General features: G+C 33.8%; 2 protein-coding genes across 6 annotated transcripts in view; one reads left to right on the top strand and one right to left on the bottom strand.

The window, feature by feature from the left end:
• The window catches only part of LOC149163805 (apyrase-like), a 273,199-nt gene that overhangs the window by 63,283 nt on the left and 189,012 nt on the right, over window positions 1-20,904 (top strand). The window lies entirely within an intron of this gene.
• LOC149163806 (uncharacterized) overlaps window positions 12,321-20,904 on the bottom strand; it is a 123,253-nt gene continuing 114,669 nt past the window's right edge. Inside the window, exons 1-4 of one of the 5 annotated variants that reach the window (XM_089431877.1) lie at window positions 14,746-15,953; window positions 14,319-14,470; window positions 12,909-13,035; window positions 12,321-12,780 (exon numbers count right to left, since the gene is read on the bottom strand). In XM_089431877.1, the coding sequence (XP_089288003.1) occupies window positions 12,364-12,780; window positions 12,909-12,935 (444 nt within the window). In that variant the 5' untranslated portion in view covers window positions 12,936-13,035; window positions 14,319-14,470; window positions 14,746-15,953 and the 3' untranslated portion in view covers window positions 12,321-12,363. Of the gene's footprint in view, window positions 12,781-12,892; window positions 13,036-14,318; window positions 15,954-20,904 lie in introns of those variants that run through there. The other 4 variants (XM_089431876.1, XR_016260643.1, XM_089431875.1 and 1 more) reach the window with 4 other exon arrangements.

Raw genomic sequence — 20,904 nt, forward strand, 5'->3', positions numbered from 1 at the left:
GCTGGATATAGCCTATAGGCTACCATCATTGACAGATTTGCGTTATCCAATACACCAAGGAGTCAACCAAACGAGATTACATTCTAGAGAGTCAGCAGATCTTTCAAACTCTAAAGGATAACCTTAAAACGCTTCAAGCTACGATAAAATGAAGGGGAGACTAGCATTGATCGGAACTAGAATTTGCAATCGGAGATCCTTATGAATAGACCACTTTTATGAAAAAGGTATGTAAGAAACTATCTTCTGAGTGTTATGGTCCCTTCGCAATCCTTCAGCAAGTTGAATGAGTAGCCTATTCTCTACAATTACTAGCAAGCGTCAAGGTACATAACCCATTCCATGTTTTTAATTTAAAGAAGGAAATTGCAGAGGATTTGATAGTTTCATAAGATTTACCTCCCCTTGATGAGGAAGGAAAATTGATCCTGATAGATGAGCATATCCTGGTTTCCAAAGATGAAAGGTTAAGAAACAGGGTTCTTAAAAATATCTGGTGCAGTGCAAAGATCTGCCCATTGAAGATGCCTCTTGGAAGGAACCTAACAGCTGCCAACATCCTTCATTGCTTACATTGATACAAACACATTCAGGAGAGCCAGACTTCCAATGAGCTCAATTCGTCTCACAAGCAAAACCAGAGCCAAATAAATGGTAATTTGAATTTACTGATGAAATTTCATGGTATGACATGTTAGTCAGAGGACTTTGTTTTCGTCGATTTAGAGGATTTTATTAGCCAGCTCATCCAAGAAGTTCAAACCTCTTGTCTGAGATCAAAAATAATAGTTTATGGTCAAATTAAAGCTAGAATTTAATTTGTGGTTCTAGAATCGAACATAGCTGCATGCATTCAAAAACAAGGGTTTCTCTAAAATTAAATATAGAGGCGTGGAACTTGAATCCAATGTAGTTGCAAGAGTTCAAAAACAAGACTTTTCCTAAACCTAGAGCTAGAATTGTGGAGCTTGAATGCAACGGCGTACTTATGGCTCTGACCTCGTTTCTTGACAACAACTGTGTTATACAGAGAATTTTTGGTCTAGCTGAACCAACACTATATTCATTCAAGAATAGTTTGTCTTTACATATGGGAGTGGCTCACCTGAAAGCTTTGGTTATTCTGTTTATTGTGTATGTGATTGGAAGTTTAGTCTTAAATTTCTTCAATTTTTCACTCTAAATTGTCTTCCCAAGCTTTTTAGTTCATAAACAAGTACTCAGCATTCCATCTTTCCTATGAGATTTTAAGGAAAATATATTGTGTGAATGTCTGCTGGATGGATGCTTTGTTTGTCCAACTCAGTTACAAAAAAAAAAGTAGATCTGAAAAGGTTTGAAAACACAATATAGTTTAACTTTGGACTATTAAGTGCACAACTGCAAATGATATTTCCCTTCATCCAATGGAAACTATCTAAATAAAGGATAAAATTAGACAGTAACCTGATACTAAGTCTCATACAAACAACCCTGACAACCTTGAGACTTAGTTCAATCTCTAAAAGGGATCATCATTCTAAATTTAACACATCGGAAAATGGAAATCAGTGATGCCAATGAAAATTTTCATTGATCTTATACAGGCTAACGAGGTTCTTTCATTTATAGGTCAGTGGAGAGGTGACCATATTTCTTTAGTGCAGATGATAAGCTTAATCTGAAAATGAGGAACCCTTTCATGCAATACAAAGCATTCTCTACTTTTTCATAAATTTTCAATTTCATCTAGTGTTCTGATTTTCTACAGAAGGAAAGTTTATGGTTATACTAATGTATAATAGTTCCGACCCTGTTTTCAGTTCCTAACATAAACTATTAAGAGGTGTTGGTTTTAAACTTTTACAGCCTTCCCTTGTCAGTCTGTTCTGCCTAGACACTTGCAATAATGTTTGTTAAAGTCCTATAGCAGTGGAGTAAATTGTACTTAACTGTAATTTCAGGAAAAGGACATAGCTGCGGCTGCAGGGAAGCTTGCAGAGTGCCAGGAAACCATACTTGTTCTTAGTGAGCAGTTGAAGGCCCTTGCTTGCCCAGTGGACGCCATGGTGTTATGTAAAAAATTAGTTAACTTAGGTTTGTTATTTAATTTTAATTTTAATTAGACGAAAGGGCACAATCATAAGACCATGCCCTTTCCCAAAGGGTGTCCATGGCGGTATATAAGCCAGGCACCCGCAATTGTAATATCATCATTTATAATTTCATCTTTTCAATAAATATTTATATATATAATTCTGCGTATCTTGAAGTTCTCTGCTTCATGTGGTATCAGAGCCACGTTGGCTGATCACCAGGCCTTTGGCTATCAACCTATCATCAACTTCGTTGCTGTCATAATTGAAGTGTTTCGCTACATATTGGGAGATTCTCCATTTTTTAGGTCTTTGGCCATTATTAAAAAAAAAATTAATAAAAAATAAAGAAGAAGGGTATATAAAAAAAAAAGAAGAGGAAAGGAAATAATATATTCCGAAGAAAAAAAAAGTGAAAATATATATATATATATATATATATATATATATATATATATATATATATATAACGGTTTTACATTATTGATAAAAGTGCATAATAAAGATAAGCAGGAATCTTTTCAAGTATATTTAAAACTTTTTACGTGGAGAAGCCACGGTTTTAAAAACAACCCATGGTAATTGCCCATGGTATTTTAAAAAGTTAAAGGAAAAAAAAGAAAAACAAAAAACAAAAGGAATACGTTTTACTTTTTACGTGGAGAACATTTTAACAGAGGTTTTAAAAATAGCTCATGGTAATAGCCCATGGTATTTTAAAAATTAAAGAAAAAACAAGAATACAAAAGCTCTTACGTGAAACGTAAATATTACTTTTTACAGGAGGTTTTAAAAACAACCCATGGTAATAGCCCATGGTATTTTAAAAGTAAAAGATATTTTGATAACATTGGAGAAAAAAGGTGTGATCTAAATAATTTTAATTGTTCAAATCTAAAGATTGTGACTGTACCAAGAGTCACGTCTCATCCAAATTAGTCACGACTCATCCAAATTTTCGAAAAAAAAAATATTATTATAATTATAAAAAAGGATACTATATAAGCCTTATATAGTTACATATAAAAGGAAAAGTGGGTCTCAAAAAAGTATATATAAATTTTATATAATTATAATTTTATAATATATATAAATTAAAATTATATAATATATATAATTTATAATTATATATAAAAAAAATTATTATTATATAAGAATTTATTAAAAGAGTGAACAAAAGAAGAAGAAGCAGCAAAAGAAGAAGAGAATATTTGAAATATATATATATATATATATATATATATATATATATATAGATTTTTATAAGAGAGAAGTGGAAATATATTTTATAGATTAAAATAAAAAGAGAGTTAAAAAAAATATTATATAAAAAATAAAATAAAAATAAAAATAAATCCCAAGTTCATCTTAACAAAGTAAAAATGGAGTCAACCGATAAAGAAATTGAGTGTAGTCCAAAAATGAGAGATGAAAGGTTTCCTGAAACCTTTGGTAAATATGTTGATACATTATTTCAAATCAACGGATTGCTCGCAGGAAGGGACATCATAATCTCTATCTGTCCTTGCTGAAAGAAGTAATTATGTTAGTCCTAAATGTGCTAACCAATTGGTGATTCCTGAATCAAATATAGTTGAAACAAATATTTTTGGCAAACAATACAATATAAGCAATTTACACCTAAATATTGGAGATTATACTTTTACCTCAAAATTCACCGTGAAAACCTTACGTTTTGACGATATTGACATTGTTTTGGGGTTACCTTGGATGGAAACACTAGGTTCCTTTATTCTAAATACAAAGAAGAAGTTTTTAACATTTTCTTACAAGAAGAAGAAAATAACACTTCAAGATTTTACACTAAAACCAAATTCAGTAACACCAGAAGATATCTCAGATATTTCAAAAGTAATGTCTCAAGAAGGTAAACAACTATTACAAAATATGCAAAAAGAAATTGGCAAAATCAATGTTGACAAAAATGAAGAAGTTTCTCGATTTAAAAACCATAGCGAAAAATTGCTGTCACAAATTAAGAAACTTAAGAAGGATAAGAAGTCATTAGAAAACCAGGTACAACAACTTATCAAGAATGAAGCATCAAATGTAGGAATTCAAGTTGATGATAAAACAACACATACCGATTCAGTGATTGTCACAACTCAGGAAGAAGACAAGCAAGTTGAAGAAAAGACGCTCGTGGATGTTGCAATTCAAACGATGAACATCCTCAATGAATGTTTCATAACAAACTCAACATCTTCGCCAGAAGAAAATATAAAAATTGGCACATGCCCAGTAAGGAAAAATCAAACAAAAAAAGTTCCATATCGGCATCCAAATCATGAGAACAGACGAATCAACCATACTACATATTTGAACCAGTCTGAACCGAAACAACAAACTAATGTTCCAAAAAAGAGTAATGTAACTTCAACCCAGTGCTACGAGGACAAGTCGTTACAAAGTTTTAGTGATCAAAATGCTATATAGAAGATTAATCTAGGATGATCTGATCCCTTTTCAATGCGACAATTTTGTTTGCTTCATTTGTATCAAAGCAGGTGACCCCACCAGCGAGCGTGACGGTTAGGGAAACTATCAAATATACATACAGCGTATAACATTTATTTGTATATATATATAACGTGAAACATATACACATTAATTTATATATAATATATATAATTATATTATATATTATATATAATACGTATAATTTAATTAATTAAAATTAATTTAATTAATTAAAAAGTTATATATATTCAAATATATATATAACATTTATTTATATATATATAAAAAATTATATATATTCAAAAATATATATATATATATATATATATATATATATAAAACGTGAAGTATATAATATATATAACATATATACATAATCATATTATATATTATATACATAATTTAATTAATTAAATTTATTTTAATTAATTTAAAAAAGAAATAACTAACTTGTGTCAAATAATTAAATTAATTTAATTTAATTATTTCAAAAAAAATATTTTAGCTGGCAAATAAATACACGCCTCCGCAAACCCGCTCAATGTCGACAATAACAATGGCGGATTTCCAGAAAAAATTGTTGGACGCAGAGCATAAGATAAATAACAACCACGACGAGGTCAGTAAAAGATTAAATGAAGTCGAGAGCAAGCTTGGGGAGCAAGCAGACAAAATCAAAAATCTTCAAGATACGACGAATCGAATAGAAATAAAGATGGAAAATTACCATGTCCAGATAGAAGCAGGGATCAGAGAGGTCTTAACAATGCTGAAAACTCTGTGTAAAAGGTCGAATTGTACACCCGAACAACTACTAAAAGAAGGTGAAGAGAATCAAGAACACATCTCGTCAGATTCAACTAAGTCCACAGACTCTCATGACAAAGTTGAATCCCCAAAAAAATCAGCAACACCCCACCAAGAAGCGAGTAACACAGCCTTTACAAACAAGCAACTCTAGGATAACTTTACCAATCAACACCCTTTTTTCGCTCAACTAGTAGCAACATACCAGCGAAGGGCAAAAGTCAAGATGCCTAAATTCGATGGAAACGAAAAAAACAATGTTGCATGGATAAATAAAGCAGAAGAATACTTTGAGATATATGACATCAATGACGATGATGAAAAGCTCAGGTATGCATCCATGAAAATGGAAGGAGAAGCATATAACTGGTATATGTGGTGGAAAAAGACAACACACGTCATTAGCTGGAGAAAATTTAAAGATGCATTCTTCAAAAGATTCCAAGGTGTAAAGGAAGAAGAATTCTTTTCAAAACTCATCAAATTACGACAAAAAGGAAGTGTGGATGAATACACTCAAGAATGGGAGACCTTAGTAACACGAGTACCTGGGTTATCAGAATCTCGTCTAATTCAATCATACATCTCGGTACTCAAAACCCATTTACAAGCAGAACTTGAGATGCATGACATTACATCTATAGAAGTAGCAAGACGAAAAGCAAAAACAGCCGAAAAGAAATCCGAACCAATATTTTGGTCAACAGTGGAAAAGGCTTATGCAAGACGAAGGATACCCCAGAATGTGGACTCAAATAATACAAGATATGTTCCACCACATCGTCGTGAAGATGAAAAATCTAATGTGGAAATGCAAAGGATAAAAGAGAGTAAATGTAAACGCTGTGGTGAGAAGTGGGACCCCAAACATAGGTGTGCTAAAGGAAAAGAACCAAAGAACCTATATAATTGTGAAGCAACCAATGATTCAAACAGTGAAGATTATGACATAGAAGACATAGAAGACACCCCATAATTCTCACCAGAACTAGATGATGGAAGTATTCCACAAGTATCATTATCAGCTATGACAGGTATATCACAACCTCAGACTTTAAAGTTAGAAGGACACATAAAGAAGAACAACGTAGTGGTTCTCGTCGACTCTGGAAGCACACACAATTTTTTAGATGCAACCGTGGCAAAGAGACTCAATATCTTTTCATTTCCCTTACCAAACATGAAAGTGATGGTAGCTAATGGTAAGAAGATTGAAAAGGTAGGGAAATGCCATAAGGTCAATTTGCAGATTCAAGACTTTAATCTAGAGTCTCCATTCTTCACGGTATCGTTAGGAGGAGTAGATGTAGTCTTAGGTATCCAATGGTTACGAACTTTAGGTACTTATGCCACCAACCATCAAGTACAATTTATAAAATTCAAATGGGGAGGTCAGAAGTACAAGCTACACGGATTCCAAGCACCAGAAAATCAAGTTGTATCATCATCTCAGATGATGAAGCCGAGTCGAAGAAGAGCACCTGCTTATGCAATACAATGTCACCAATTAGAAATGTTATCTGCAAATATGACCAGAGAAGAGTCACCAGAGATACAAGATCTGATTCGTAGGCATGAAAAAGTATTTCAAGACCTACCTATGAAGATGCCGCCTAATAGGGAAATTGAGCATACAATAGAAGTCAAGGCAAGATCAGACCCGGTCAACATCAAGCCATACCGATATCCACATCACCAAAAAACGGAACTTGAGAGATTAATCCAAGACCTTTTAAAATGTGCGAACTTGATCATCTTAGAATATCTGATCAAGTGGAAGGACTTACCTGAAGAAGACGCTTTCTGGGAGAATGAGTCATTCTTCAACAACATCCGTCCTTACTTATGCTTTGAGGACAACGCATTCTTTCGAGAGGAAGGCAATGTTATGTAAAAAATTAGTTAACTTAGGTTTATTATTTAATTTTAATTTTAATTAGACGAAAGGGCACGATCATAAGATCATGCCCTTTCCCAAAGGGTGTCCATGGCGGTATATAAGCCAGACACCCACAATTGTAATATCATCATCTGTAATTTCATCTTTTTAATAAATATTTATATATATATATATATATATATAATTCTGCGTATCTTAAAGTTCTCTGCTTCACATGGAATTTCCATACGAGGCAGAAAAGGTATAGTCAGGAAAAGGTACATCTTTCACTCTAGGGTGAGATCTGTTTTGCTAATAAGAACCAGTTGAGACTAGAGATTCAAAGCATGCTGAGGAGAGCCTGACAAATTGTCAATTTTTCTATGGCAGAGAGCTGAAAGGGACCAAAGATATGAACTGGATGCTCCTTGGAGTCTTCGTAGCCAAAGTGCTTCATCGGCATCAGAACCTGAGAATATCAGCACAGCAAATGGCAGAGGACGTGCTAGTGAGTGGACTAGTGAATCTGGCCTTGCTACTTCTGATCTATATAAAGTGAACGTACCAGATTCACCAATTGTAGATTATTTGGATGGACGTTTAACAATGCATACCTACTCTGATACCGAAGGAAGCTCGCCAGCAGGGTCTCCAATGAAATCTACACAACAGAGAAACAAGTTCACATGTTTCTCATCAGGAAGTGAATTCCCAAAGTCTGTCAAAACATATGGAGGGGAGTCACCTACATCTTCTTCATCATCATCTTCTTTAGCATCCACTTTCTTTTCAAAGTCACGGGAGTAGCTTATGTAAGCACTTTCATGTGCCAGAAGAAGTCACTAAATGGATAAGCAAGGAATTGGGAAAGTTACAGCTCGTTTTGCCAGCAAAGAGCATAAATATCACTTTAATTCATTCTAGCAGCTTGTGATGTGGCTATTGAGCGGCAATAGCCTTGCAATTAGAATCCCTGTTACCAGGAACTTCAAAATTGTTACATTCAATTTTGTATATTTACAGCTTTGAAATATAACCTTCGTTTATATTGAAAACTTGTGGCCATTAATATACTGCTAACTAAACTTGATTTGTAGTTGTAGTTAGTTTGGAAGTTTAATCGAGTACTTGTGAAGAAAGAGTGAATTACCCGCCGGTTAGTTATATCGGTTATGGTTCCAAATAATGGTCATCATTATACCGTTTCCATGTATGTGAACTTTCGATATTATTGATTTGTTGATAAAAACAAAACTGAAGTGGATAATTTGATGTGGATTTTGGATAAAACGGTAGTGGGTGCTAGGTTTGGGGATTTTTAGGAATATTTCGACGTTGATTTTGTTAGAATAATCAAAGTTTGGAACAGTGCTTGTTTATGCCATTTTAAATGGGTTTGAAAGCTTTTGCCTGTATCAAATTGTGCATGATTTTCAGGTGCTGCATTTGCAGGGAAATATTGTGACAAGTGAGCGAGTTAATCACTGGGTGTGAATCTTTGAATATTATAAAAAATATATGAACCTCAAAGGATCTGATTTTTCTTTGTTCTTCGTTTATTTCTCTTAGTGCTTGATTAATTGAAGTTTAAAACAAGTTTGTTCACCTTTAATTCTCAGTGTTTCCAATCAAGCTGCAATACCAGATTCAATTAAAAATGCAGCAGATGAAATAAAACAAATCTAAATTAATGGTAGATCTTTTACTAGAAATGGGTGTGATTCTTTGAGTATTATAAAAAATATTTGAACATCAAAGGATCTGAATTTTCTTGGTTCTTCGTTTATTTCTCTTATGCTTTGATTGATTGAGGTTTAACTAGTTTATAAGTTTGTTCATTCTCGGTGTTTCCATTTAAGCTGCAATACCAGATTCAAAATATAAAAAAGCAGCAGATTAAATAAATTAAATTAAAATCAAGGGTAGATCTCTTATTAGAAATGTGTGTGAATCTTTGAATATTATACGAAACATACGAACCTCAAAGGATCTGTTTTTTCTTGGTTCTTCGTTTATTTCTCTTAGTGCTTGATTTATTGAAGTTTAACTAGTTTATAAGTTAGTTCATCTTTAATTCTCAGTGTTTCCAACTAAGCTGTAATACTAGATTCAAAATATAAAAACGTTTATTTCTCTTAGTGTTTGATTGATTGAAGTTTAACTAGTTTATAAGTTTACCTTTAATTCTCAGTGTTTCCAACTAAGCTGTAATACTAGATTCAAAATATAAAAATGCAGCAGATAAATTAATTAAATCTAAATTAATCGTAGATCTCTTCCTAGAAATCGGTAAGAAGATGGGAAAATCAAATCTAAATTAGATCTTACTGAAAATCCGGCAAGAAGATGCGAATTTGATGGACATTGCAAAATCTATCAGAAAAGAAATGTTAGAATCTGTTACCCTTACCTACATAGACAGAAATTGCAGATACGAATAAATCCCGATTACCCAATAAACTCTGTTTTAATGGCAAGTGAAAATATTCAATTTTCTGGTGCGCTTAGCGCAAAGAAAAATGGTGGAAACCCACCTTCTCAAACCCCTTCCCTTCGTTTTGAAGATGAGTTTAAAACGGTTAGCCTTTCAGTAGTAAAGCGGAATGTCCATTGTGTCATGACATTTTTCATGGACTCGTGGGTTTTCTGAAATTATTGCGATGTTTTCTTGTCAAAAACAAATTTTATTTCTTAAAGCGATATTATTGCCAACTTTACACACATTGAGATATATTCATATTGTGATGCCTCTGGTAATATCTCGATGTCCTCAACACCATAAAATTATGTGTTGTCAGAAATTGAGGTTCAAGTTTGCATGCCTGGCTGCTTCTGAGATAAGCATTAATTATGTGTTTTCAGAAATTGAGATTCAAGTTTGTATGCCTGGCTGTGTCTGAGATCAGCATGCTTTGTGATCTTAGAAATTGAGGGCACTTGAAGCAAGCTTTGTGATATGAAAAATTGAAGGGACTTATTGCCCATTTGTAAATTGTGAAGGGAAAACACATGAAAAATCGAAGGGGCTTATAGTCCATTTGTAAATTGTGACGGGAAAACCTATATTGGGCTGTATTGTCAATTCCATAAAATTGTTGAAGTCAATATAAAAACCTGTTGAGACACTTTTATGAAGAAATTTTTTTCGTACGTGCTGTTTGAATTCCTGTGTGTAATTACTGTTCTTAGAGTTGTTGCCTCATTGGAATTTCAGAGCCTTTGTGCTCTCTTGTTTATGCTCGTGGTGATAGCAATCTGCAGGGGTCTAAGGTCTGCTTTGCATCATATCAGCGTGTAGCATGTAAAGGCCAACCTAGTTGATTATCCTAGAAATTGTTGGTATGATTGGCAATTTTCTGTACTTTAAAGGTTGGAATTCTCTCTCATGTTGAAAGTTATTTTATTGCTTTTGTGGAATACTGGCTACTTAGAGTGGGAGGAGGATTCATTAGGGGACATGTACCTTTTAAAACTGGACATTTTACTGCAGGCCCTCTTAGTTGGCATAATCTAAGGATTAACTAAATCACCACCACTTTGCTGGCATTTGGTGATTTGATAGAATTGGATTTCTGAATTAAAATGTTCATATGGTAGTTTCAAACATCTCGGTTAGTTCAAAATCCATAGAAATCTGGGTTTAACCGGGATTGTAGATATTCTGAAACTCAGAAAATAGATTTATATCTGTTATTATTGTATGTTGTATAATATAAGAGTACGCCCAATATCATATAACAATGTTATTTTATTGTTTTTGTGGAATACTGGCTACTTAGAGTGAGAGGAGGATTCATTAGGGGACATGCACCTTTAAAACTGGACATTTTACTGCAGGCCCTCTTAGTTGGCATAATCTAAGGATTAACTAAATCACCACCACTTTGCTGGCATTTGGTGATTTGATAGAATTGAATTTCTGAATTAAAATGTTCATATTGTAGTTTCAAACATCTCGGTTAGTTCAAAATCCATAGAAATCCGGGTTTAACCTGGATTGTAGATATTCTGAAACTCAGAAAATAGATTTATATCTGTTATTATTGTATGTTGTATAATATAAGAGTACTTGTTTGTAATATTTAATGATTGCATAGCAAACACTATCTTACCAGCTTATTAGACATGCAAGATTGTATTGCAATCATTAAATATTACAAACTAGTAAACCATCTTATTTCAGATGCTTAGAGATCATTCTAACCTCCCTCAAAATTCAGTTTATAGCCAAAAACTTATCTTTAAGAAATATGGCAGATATGACAAACATATACATTATGATTGCAGAACATGATGACGATATTCAGCTAGAGCCCATATGGGGAAGATATTATGATAGGCAGCATAAACCATCACAAAGCAGCATAAAGGAAGGCTTAGCAGACCTGAAAGACCCATAAAGAGAGGTCTGAAGATATGAAATGGTACAAAATCTGAATAAACTTGTCAATAAAGGGGAGTGCTCAATACAATGCAAACTATCAATATAAGTTAATGATGTGATACTTTTATACAAATGAGATAATTCAATAATATTTCCCCAGGTAAACACTAAGGGGTGATGTTAGAATTACTTGTACGTAGATACCTCTCTACTTGCAATTGGTAAATGGAAAATCAGGTAATTGACAACACATAAGATTGAAAATAGGTTTTACTAATAAGGGAATAATTTTCTTTGTTACCAGTTCAACACGAAATGAACTAAAGATAGCAAAATGTTCAAAAACATCTAAAAATAGCATAGGTTCATGGCTCTGCAATTATTAACCTGCTGAATCTTCACTCTTTCTTCACAAGTACTCGATTAAACTTCCAAACTAACTACAACTACAAATCAAGTTTAGTTAGCAGTATATTAATGGCCACAAGTTTTCAATATAAACGAAGGCTATATTCCAAAGCTGTAAATATACAAAACTGAATGTAACAATTTTGAAGTTCCTGGTAACAGGCATTCTAATTGCAAGGCTATTGCCGCTCAATAGCCACATCACAAGCCATGCTAGAATGAATTAAAGTGACATTTATGCTCTTTGCTGGCAAAACGGGCTGTAATTTTCCCAATTCCTTGTTCATCCATTTAGTGACTTCTTCTGGCACATAAAGTGCTTACATAAGCTACTCCCGTGACTTTGAAAAGAAAGTGGATGCTAAAGAAGATGATGATGAAGACGATGTAGGTGACTCCCCTCCATATGTTTTGACAGAATTTGGAAATTCACTTCCTGATGAGAAACATGTGAACTTGTTTCTCTGTTGTGTAGATTTCACTGGAGACCCTGCTGGCGAGCTTTCTTCCGTATCAGAATAGGTATGCATTGTTAAACGTCCATCCAAATAATCTACAATTGGTGAATCTGGTACATTCACTTTATATAGATCAAAAGCAGCAAGGCCAGATTCACTAGTCCACTCACTAGCACGTCCTCTGCCATTTGCTGTGCTGATATTCTCAGGTTCTGATGCCCATGAAGCACTTTGGCTACGAGGACTCCAAGGAGCATCTAGTTCATACCTTTGGTCCCTTTCAGCTCTCTGCCATAGAAAAATTGACAATTTGTCAGGCTCTCCTTAGCATGCTTTGAAACTCTAGTCTCAACTGGTTCTTATTAGCAAAACAGATCTCACCCTAGAGTGAAAGATGTACCTTTTCCTGACTATACCTTTTCTGCCTCGTATGGAAATTCCATGGTGTCCACTAGGCAGCAAGGGCCTCAACTGCTTACTAAGAACAAGTATAGTTTCCTGGCACTCTGCAAGCTTCCCTGCAGCCGCAGCTATGTCCTTTTTCTGAAATTACAGTTAAGTACAAGTTACTCCACTGCTATAGGACTTTAACAAACATTATTGCAAGTGTCTAGGCAGAACAGACTGACAAGGGAAGGCTGTAAAACCAACACCTCTTAATAGTTTATGTTAGGAACTGAAAACAGTGCCGGAACTATTATACATTAGTATAACCATAAACTTTCCTTCTGTAGAAAATCAGAACACTAGATGAGATTGAAAATTTATGAAAAAGTAGAGAATGCTCTGTATTGCATGAAAGGGTTCCTCATTTTCAGATTAAGCTTATCATCTGCACTAAAGAAATATGGTCACCTCTCCACTGACCTATAAATGAATGAACTTCGTTAGCCTGTATAAGATCAATGAAAATTTTCATTGGCATCACTGATTTCCATTTTCCGATGTGTTAAATTTAGAATGATGATCCCTTTTAGAGATTGAACTAAGTCTCAAGGTTGTCAGGGATGTTTGTATGAGAATCAGTATCAGGTTACTGTCTAATTTTATCCTTTATTTAGATAGTTTCCACTGGATGAAGGGAAGTATCATTTGCAGTTGTGCACTTAATAGTCCAAAGTTAAACTATATTGTGTTTTCAAACCTTTTCAGATCTACTTTTTTTTTTTTCTAACTGAGTTAGACAAACAAAGCATCCATCCAGCAGACATTCACATAATATATTTTCCTTAAAATCTCATAGGAAAGATGGAATGCTGAGTACTTGATTATGAACGAAAAAGCTTGGGAAGACAATTTAGAGTGAAAAATTTAAGAAATTTAAGACCAAACTTCCAATCACATACACAATAAACAGAATAACCAAAGCTTTCAGGTGAGCCACTCCCATATGTAAAGACAAACTATTCTTGAATGAATATAGTGTTGGTTCAGCTAGACCAAAAATTCTCTGTATAACACAGTTGTTGTCAAGAAACGAGGTCAGAGCCATAAGTACGCCGTTGCATTCAAGCTCCACAATTCTAACTCTAGGTTTAGGAAAAGTCTTGTTTTTGAACTCTTGCAACTACATTGGATTCAAGTTCCACGCCTCTATATTTAATTTTAGAGAAACCCTTGTTTTTGAATGCATGCAGCTATGTTCGATTCTAGAACCACAAATTAAATTCTAGCTTTAATTTGACCAAAAACTATTATTTTTGATCTCAGACAAGAGGTTTGAACTTCTTGGATGAGCTGGCTAATAAAATCCTCTAAATCGACGAAAACAAAGTCCTCTGACTAACATGTCATACCATGAAATTTCATCAGTAAATTCAAATTACCATTTATTTGGCTCTGGTTTTGCTTGTGAGACGAATTGAGCTCATTGGAAGTCTGGCTCTCCTGAATGTGTTTGTATCAATGTAAGCACTGAAGGATGTTGGCAGCTGTTAGGTTCCTTCCAAGAGGCATCTTCAATGGGCAGATCTTTGCACTGCACCAGATATTTTTAAGAACCGTGTTTCTTAACCTTTCATCTTTGGAAACCAGGATATGCTCATCTATCAGGATCAATTTTCCTTCCTCATCAAGGAGAGGTAAATCTTATGAAACTATCAAATCCTCTGCAATTTCCTTCTTTAAATTAAAAACATGGAATGGGTTATGTACCTTGACGGTTGCTAGTAATTGTAGAGAATAGGCTACTCATTCAACTCGCTGAAGGATTGCGAAGGGACCATAACACTCAGAAGATAGTTTCTTACATACCTTTTTCATAAAAGTGGTCTGTTCATAAGGATCTCCGATTGCAAATTCTAGTTCGGATCAATGCTAGTCTCCCCTTCATTTCATCGTAGCTTGAAGCGTTTTAAGGTTATCCTTTAGAGTTTGAAAGATCTGCTGACTCTCTAGAATGTAATCTCGTTTGGTTGACTCCTTGGTTTATTGGATAACGCAAATCTGTCGATGGTAGCCTATATCCAGCCAAATACATTTATATATAGCCCGCCCAGAGAGACAGAGCTCCAGGACATTCGATTCAAGACAGCCTGGTTTCAGCTCAGAAACAAAAAACTTGAAAACTTTTCAATATAAACACCTTTTTTTAAGAAGACTAGGACCTCGCTCCTTCAACTGTAATCAGACCTGTAACAAAATGAAATCAAACTCTAATTCTGTAGTTTGCTTGGCCTAGGGTTTCCTCAGGAAACAAGTCTGAAGAATTCATCTTTTTATTGATTGTTTCAGTGCAGTTTCTAAGCCTATTCATGACAAGTTGACACCTTGTTTTGATTAGATAGTAACCTTGAAAAACTATGATGTTAAACGTTGTTTCTTGAGCATTTGGAACACTAATGTAAACTAATCTATGCATCATACAGTAACCCGAACTGAAGCATGTCAATATGTGACCCCTGGTTTGCCTTTCCTTCTAGTTCGACGTTCCCTTCTTCCGTTTGCAAACTGGTGGGTTACTTTTCCCTCTTCGAACTCATTCGTGTAGTTCGTTTCATTCCTCCTTCCAGTTTCCTTGGCGGTTTTGGGAAATGTCATTCCAGGTTGGTAACGTTACCTCGCCCTTCATGATGATTAAGGTTCTTATGGAGCCATGGTTTCACTGCGGGCTTGTAACCTCCCTTACAGTTTGTCGTCATTCAACTTGGAGATTCTTTTTAACGCTGGAGGGTTTCGGTTTCTGCTTGTTCTGGTGACCTGGTGAGCTGCAGGGGAGTGCTGGGTCGAATGCAGCCAGCTGTTAATTCCCAAATTCTAATTGAGGTGTGAATGGCGGCAAGACAGGATGGAACCCCTGTCAGACGTCTTCATTAAACTTCATTAAATGCGGAGGATGGCGGAGCTGGGCTGAGCTCGCGGAGGGTGGCGGAGCTAGGCTGAGGATTGCCGGCGACTGGAGTCGGAGGAGGTTTTTCCGGACGGCGATGGAAGTCGGGCCATTCCTTGGCCTGCGTAGAATACTCCGATTCTTCAACACTAATTTTTAGCTAATATTTTACAAATAATTTTATTTTAATAATATTTTTTTAATTTTTAAATATTTTATATTTTATATCTAAACTATTTTTATGAATAATTAAAATATATTTATTTTATTTTATTAAAATATATGCATCTTTTATATATATATATTTTTTTGCCATATATAATGATATATTAAACGATCAGACATCAAATTGGAAGATCTATAACTAGAAAATGCACACAAGTATCTCTTCCTTTTAAGAAAAAGCAAAAGGGCTAGATTCTTCGACAATAATTTAAATAAGTTAACATAATTATAAATATGGTGGCCTTTTCATTAAAAATGATTTGTCATGACCTTTTATATTCAAAGAAATATATATCTCTTTAAAGTTACTCATATTTGTATCTATTAACCTAATTATCTATATTTATTTAAAAATTATGCATAGGGTGTAATAATTATAATAAAATACTCTATTAAAATTTTTTTTTAGAAATTTTATCTTTGTTAGAGGAATAACTCTAAGTTGGAAGCTTATTTTATTAACCTGAAGTTATTTTTATATTCAAAGAAATATACTTTATTTTAAAATTACTCACATATTTGTACCTATTAACCTAATCATCTATATTTATTTAAAAATTATCCATAGGGTGTAATAAATATAATGAAATACTCTATTAAAAAAAGTTTTAGAAATTTTATCTTTGTTAGAGGAATAACTATGAAGTTGAAAGCTTATTTTATTAACATGAAGTTGGAAGCTTATTTTATTAACGTGAAGTTACTCACATATTTGTACCTATTAACCTAATCATCTATATTTATTTAAAAATTATCCATAGGGTGTAATAAATATAACGAACTACTCTATTAAGAAAAAAATCTTAGAAATTTTATCTTTGTTGGAGGAATAACTCTGATGTTGGAAGCTTATTTTATTAACATGAAGTTATTTTTATTACATGAGATGACTCTTAGTTTCATCTTTCAAAGAAATATACTTCATTTTAAAGTTACTCTCATATTTGTGCCTATTAACCTAATCATCTATATTTAAAAAAAATTATCCATAGGGTGTAATAAATATAACGAAATACTCCATTAAAAAAAAGTTTTATAAATTTTATCTTTGTTAGAGGAATAACTTTGAAGTTGGAAGTTTATTTTATTAACATGAAGTTATTTTTATATTCAAAGAAATATACATCATTTTAAAGTTACTCACATATTTGTACTTATTAACCTAATCATCTATATTTATTTAAAAATTATCCATAGGGTGTAATAAATATAACGAAATATTCTATTAAACAAAAGTTTTAGAAATTTCCTCTTTGTTAGAGGAATAACTCTGAAGTGGAAGCTTATTTTATTAACATGAAGTTATTTTTATTACATTAGATGACTCTTAGTTTCATCTTTCAAGAGATGGGTTAACATTTCATATTCAACTATCAGTTCACATCTTTATTATTTACAATTATTTACAATGACACAAAAATCTTTTAGGATTATGCGTCCAACATTCCCTCCCTTAGGCTAAAGATGTGTTTGTGAGTCCAAGCATTATTCTAAATTTTCAAAACTTTTCTATTCTAAGCACTTTGATGAAGATGTCTACAGTTTGTTCATTTGTGGAACAATGTCTCAAATGAATAGTCTTGGTCTCTACATGATATTGAATCAAATGATACTTGGTGTTGATGTGTTTCGTTCCACCATGGAATTTGGGACGCTTGGCCAACTTGATTGCTGAGGTATTGTCAACCAGAAGAAGAGTAGAATTCACTTGTTTCTCCTACAAATTTTCAAGTATTTTCCTCAGTCACACAATCTCCTTTGTTGCTTCTATAACTGCCACATATTCTGCCTCTATTGTGGTGCTGGAACTGTTTGTTTGTGGTGCTGAAATTGTTTGTTTGTGTGACCTCCAGGATATAACTGCTAATCGAAGGCTCATGAGATATCTTGAACTTGACGCTCCATTTTATTTGTCCTTATCAAAGTTTGAATTAGAATATATGATCACGTTGAAGTCATCCACCTGTGAATATTTGAGTCTAAATTTTTGGATTCCATTTAATTATTTTAAAACTCCTTTTGCAACAGACCAATGTCCTTCACATGGTTTTTGCATAGAATTCAAAAAAAAAATGAAATATCTAATTTGGTGGTAGTAAGGTAAGACCTCCCATAAGCTGATTGTACTTGGTTGTATCCTCAAATTCATTCCCTTCTTTTGATTTGAACTTCAAATATTGTTCCATTGGAGTGAAAAAAGGGTATTCAACCATGCCAAACCCATTCAACAATTCTCCAATATACTTCTTTTGGGAGATGAATATGTACTTTTCATGTTAAGTCACTTAAATGCCTAAGTAGTAGTGTCACAAATCTGTCATCTCAAATCCATTCTTTAGCGTTTTCTATATCGATGCAATATATTTTTAATTGTTCCCTGTCATCAACAAATTATGTACATACACTACAAGATATATAACAAATTTGCCAACTTCCTTGACAAAGAGGGTTGCATCATCAAGATTAAAGTGTTTGAAATTCAATTCCATGAGATGCTCAACTAACTTTTCTTACTAGGATTGTGGTATTTGTTTTAGGCCATATAAGGATTTGATTAGTTTACATATTTTGTTATTGTCCTTTCGCAACAAAACCTTCTCGCTGAGACATGAAGACACTCTCTTTCAAATCTCCATTCAAGAAAGCAGTCTTCACATCAATTTGGTAAACTTTTCATCCATTTTAAGATGCCAAGGCAAAGAGAGTTCGATTGGTGTCCCATTTTGCTGTATGGGAAAAAGTCTCATTATAATCAACATTTATTTTTTGTCCAAATCCTTTTGCCACACATATTGCTTTGTGCTTGTCAAATGATCCATCTGATTTGTACTTGTTCTTGTAGACCCCCTTGCAGCCATTTGGTTTGGTTTTGAATGAAGGGTTCACCAACTTACATGTTCCATTCTTTATGAGAGCATCATATTCTTGCTGCATTTGTTATTTCCACTCATCATGAGAAACTACTTCTTTAAAGGAACTTAGTTCAAAGTTAGTAGATAAATCCAACTCACAATCATATGAAACTTCCATATCATCTATATCAACTGAATTAAAATTATTTACATTACCTCCATCTTGTCTTGTGGAATCTTTGGTTGCTGTCTTTCTTACATCATCAGGATGAACACTTTCAAGTGTTTTGATGAGCTTTTTTGGGGGACCTTTCTAAGATGGTCTAGGTTTCTTCATTAATTGGGATGGGGCTGCACCAAGATTCAACCTTCCAATCCCATCCATCACATCATTTGAAGGATCTTCCTGATTTGACAAAGTGGTTAGGACTTCACGAGGGGGAGATGGTGCATCAAGAGGAGATTCCAAGGATTGATCCAAGATAGGGACCCCACCTTGAGATGTGGAATCTCATCTTCAAATTCATGGTATGTCTTTAGGTGAGTGAAACTAATGAGACTATTAAGTTTTCTCAACAATTTTATCAGCCTTGGAAGATTCAAGAAAATTGATATCTCTAGAAAGAATAAATTTCTATTTACGTCATCATAAAGACGATATGCCTTGGTGGTATTTGAATACACCATGAAAACACACTTCTGACTTCTTGGATCAAGTTTGTTTCTTTGCTCCATGGGAATTAAGGCATAATAGGTGGAACCAAAGACCCTAAGATACCTCATGAAAGGAATGCGACCATACCACATTTCTCAAGGAGTCTTATTTTTGAGAGTATGATATGGACATTTGATTTTCACATACACTGAACATAGAACCACAACAACCCAAAACATCAACTTTACGCTTTTGAAAAATGTCATGGAATGTGCCATATTCAAGATAGTCTTGTTCATTCTTTCAACTAAGCCATTTTCTTGAGGATTGTATGGCACTGTGGTTTGATGTTGAATCCCATGTTAGCAGCAACAATTTTCAAATTTATTAGAAGTATATTCTCCTCCATTATTAGTACGAAGAGAGCCAATATGTGATTATGCTACATTTTAAATCCATACATGAAATTTTTTAAAGGTTTCAAAAGCTTGAGATTTTTCTTTCAACAAGTACACCCAACTCATTTTGGTGTAAGCATTAGTAAAAGTCATCATATACTTATTGCCATTTGTAGATAGAATATGGATGTGGTCACATAACTTAGAATGTATTAGTTCAAGTTTTGTACATGCTTTGGAAGCATAACCATGGAAGGGTTGTTTGCTATGCTTTCCAAGGACACAAGGATCACATTGCTTATTTTTGAGGAATGGTAAGAAAACCATAAGCATCATTCTTTTTTAATAAATAAAGTTGTCATAATTAACATGTCCAAATCTGACATGACATAGAAGACTAGATGGAAATGTATCTTCATTATGTTGAGAGAGATATGCAAAGATTTACGTATGCGAAGATGTTCTTTTTAGCTTCAACGATGTTTCATCCCTCACTCTGTTCATGACAACCATATTGTCGAATTCCTTCCTTATTTCAAGAGATTTCCTTAAAAGATATGAATGGAGTGGCCTTGTTGTGGAATGAGCACAAAGGATAGGAAGTTCCTTTATAGCTCTAGAAGATATAGCACATCATACGGAAGAAAATTCGGGAATCCAGGTAGTTTAAGCCTAATGGTGTCAATTCCCAAAGGTTTAAGACTTGACATAAATTCAAAATACACTATTTCATCCACATTGTCACTGATGTCTTCAAAGAAGTCTCCCTGGAAGGTCATGTGGCATGTTACATGTATGTCAAGTAGCCATGCATCTCTCCAACAAACAAATGAAGTATGGAACAAATTTTTAGTTACTCCAATATTGCAAGGGGAAACAATATAATGAGTAGATTCATGTGCTTTACCTTTTGTTGGATCTCGTGTTTTAACTTTATCTTCTTTTTTATCTTGT

This window comes from Pinus tabuliformis, chromosome 5_1, assembly GCF_031772625.1.
Source record: "Pinus tabuliformis cultivar Carrire ecotype Pingquan chromosome 5_1, CPIR1, whole genome shotgun sequence".
Classification (NCBI taxonomy): Eukaryota; Viridiplantae; Streptophyta; class Pinopsida; order Pinales; family Pinaceae; genus Pinus; species Pinus tabuliformis.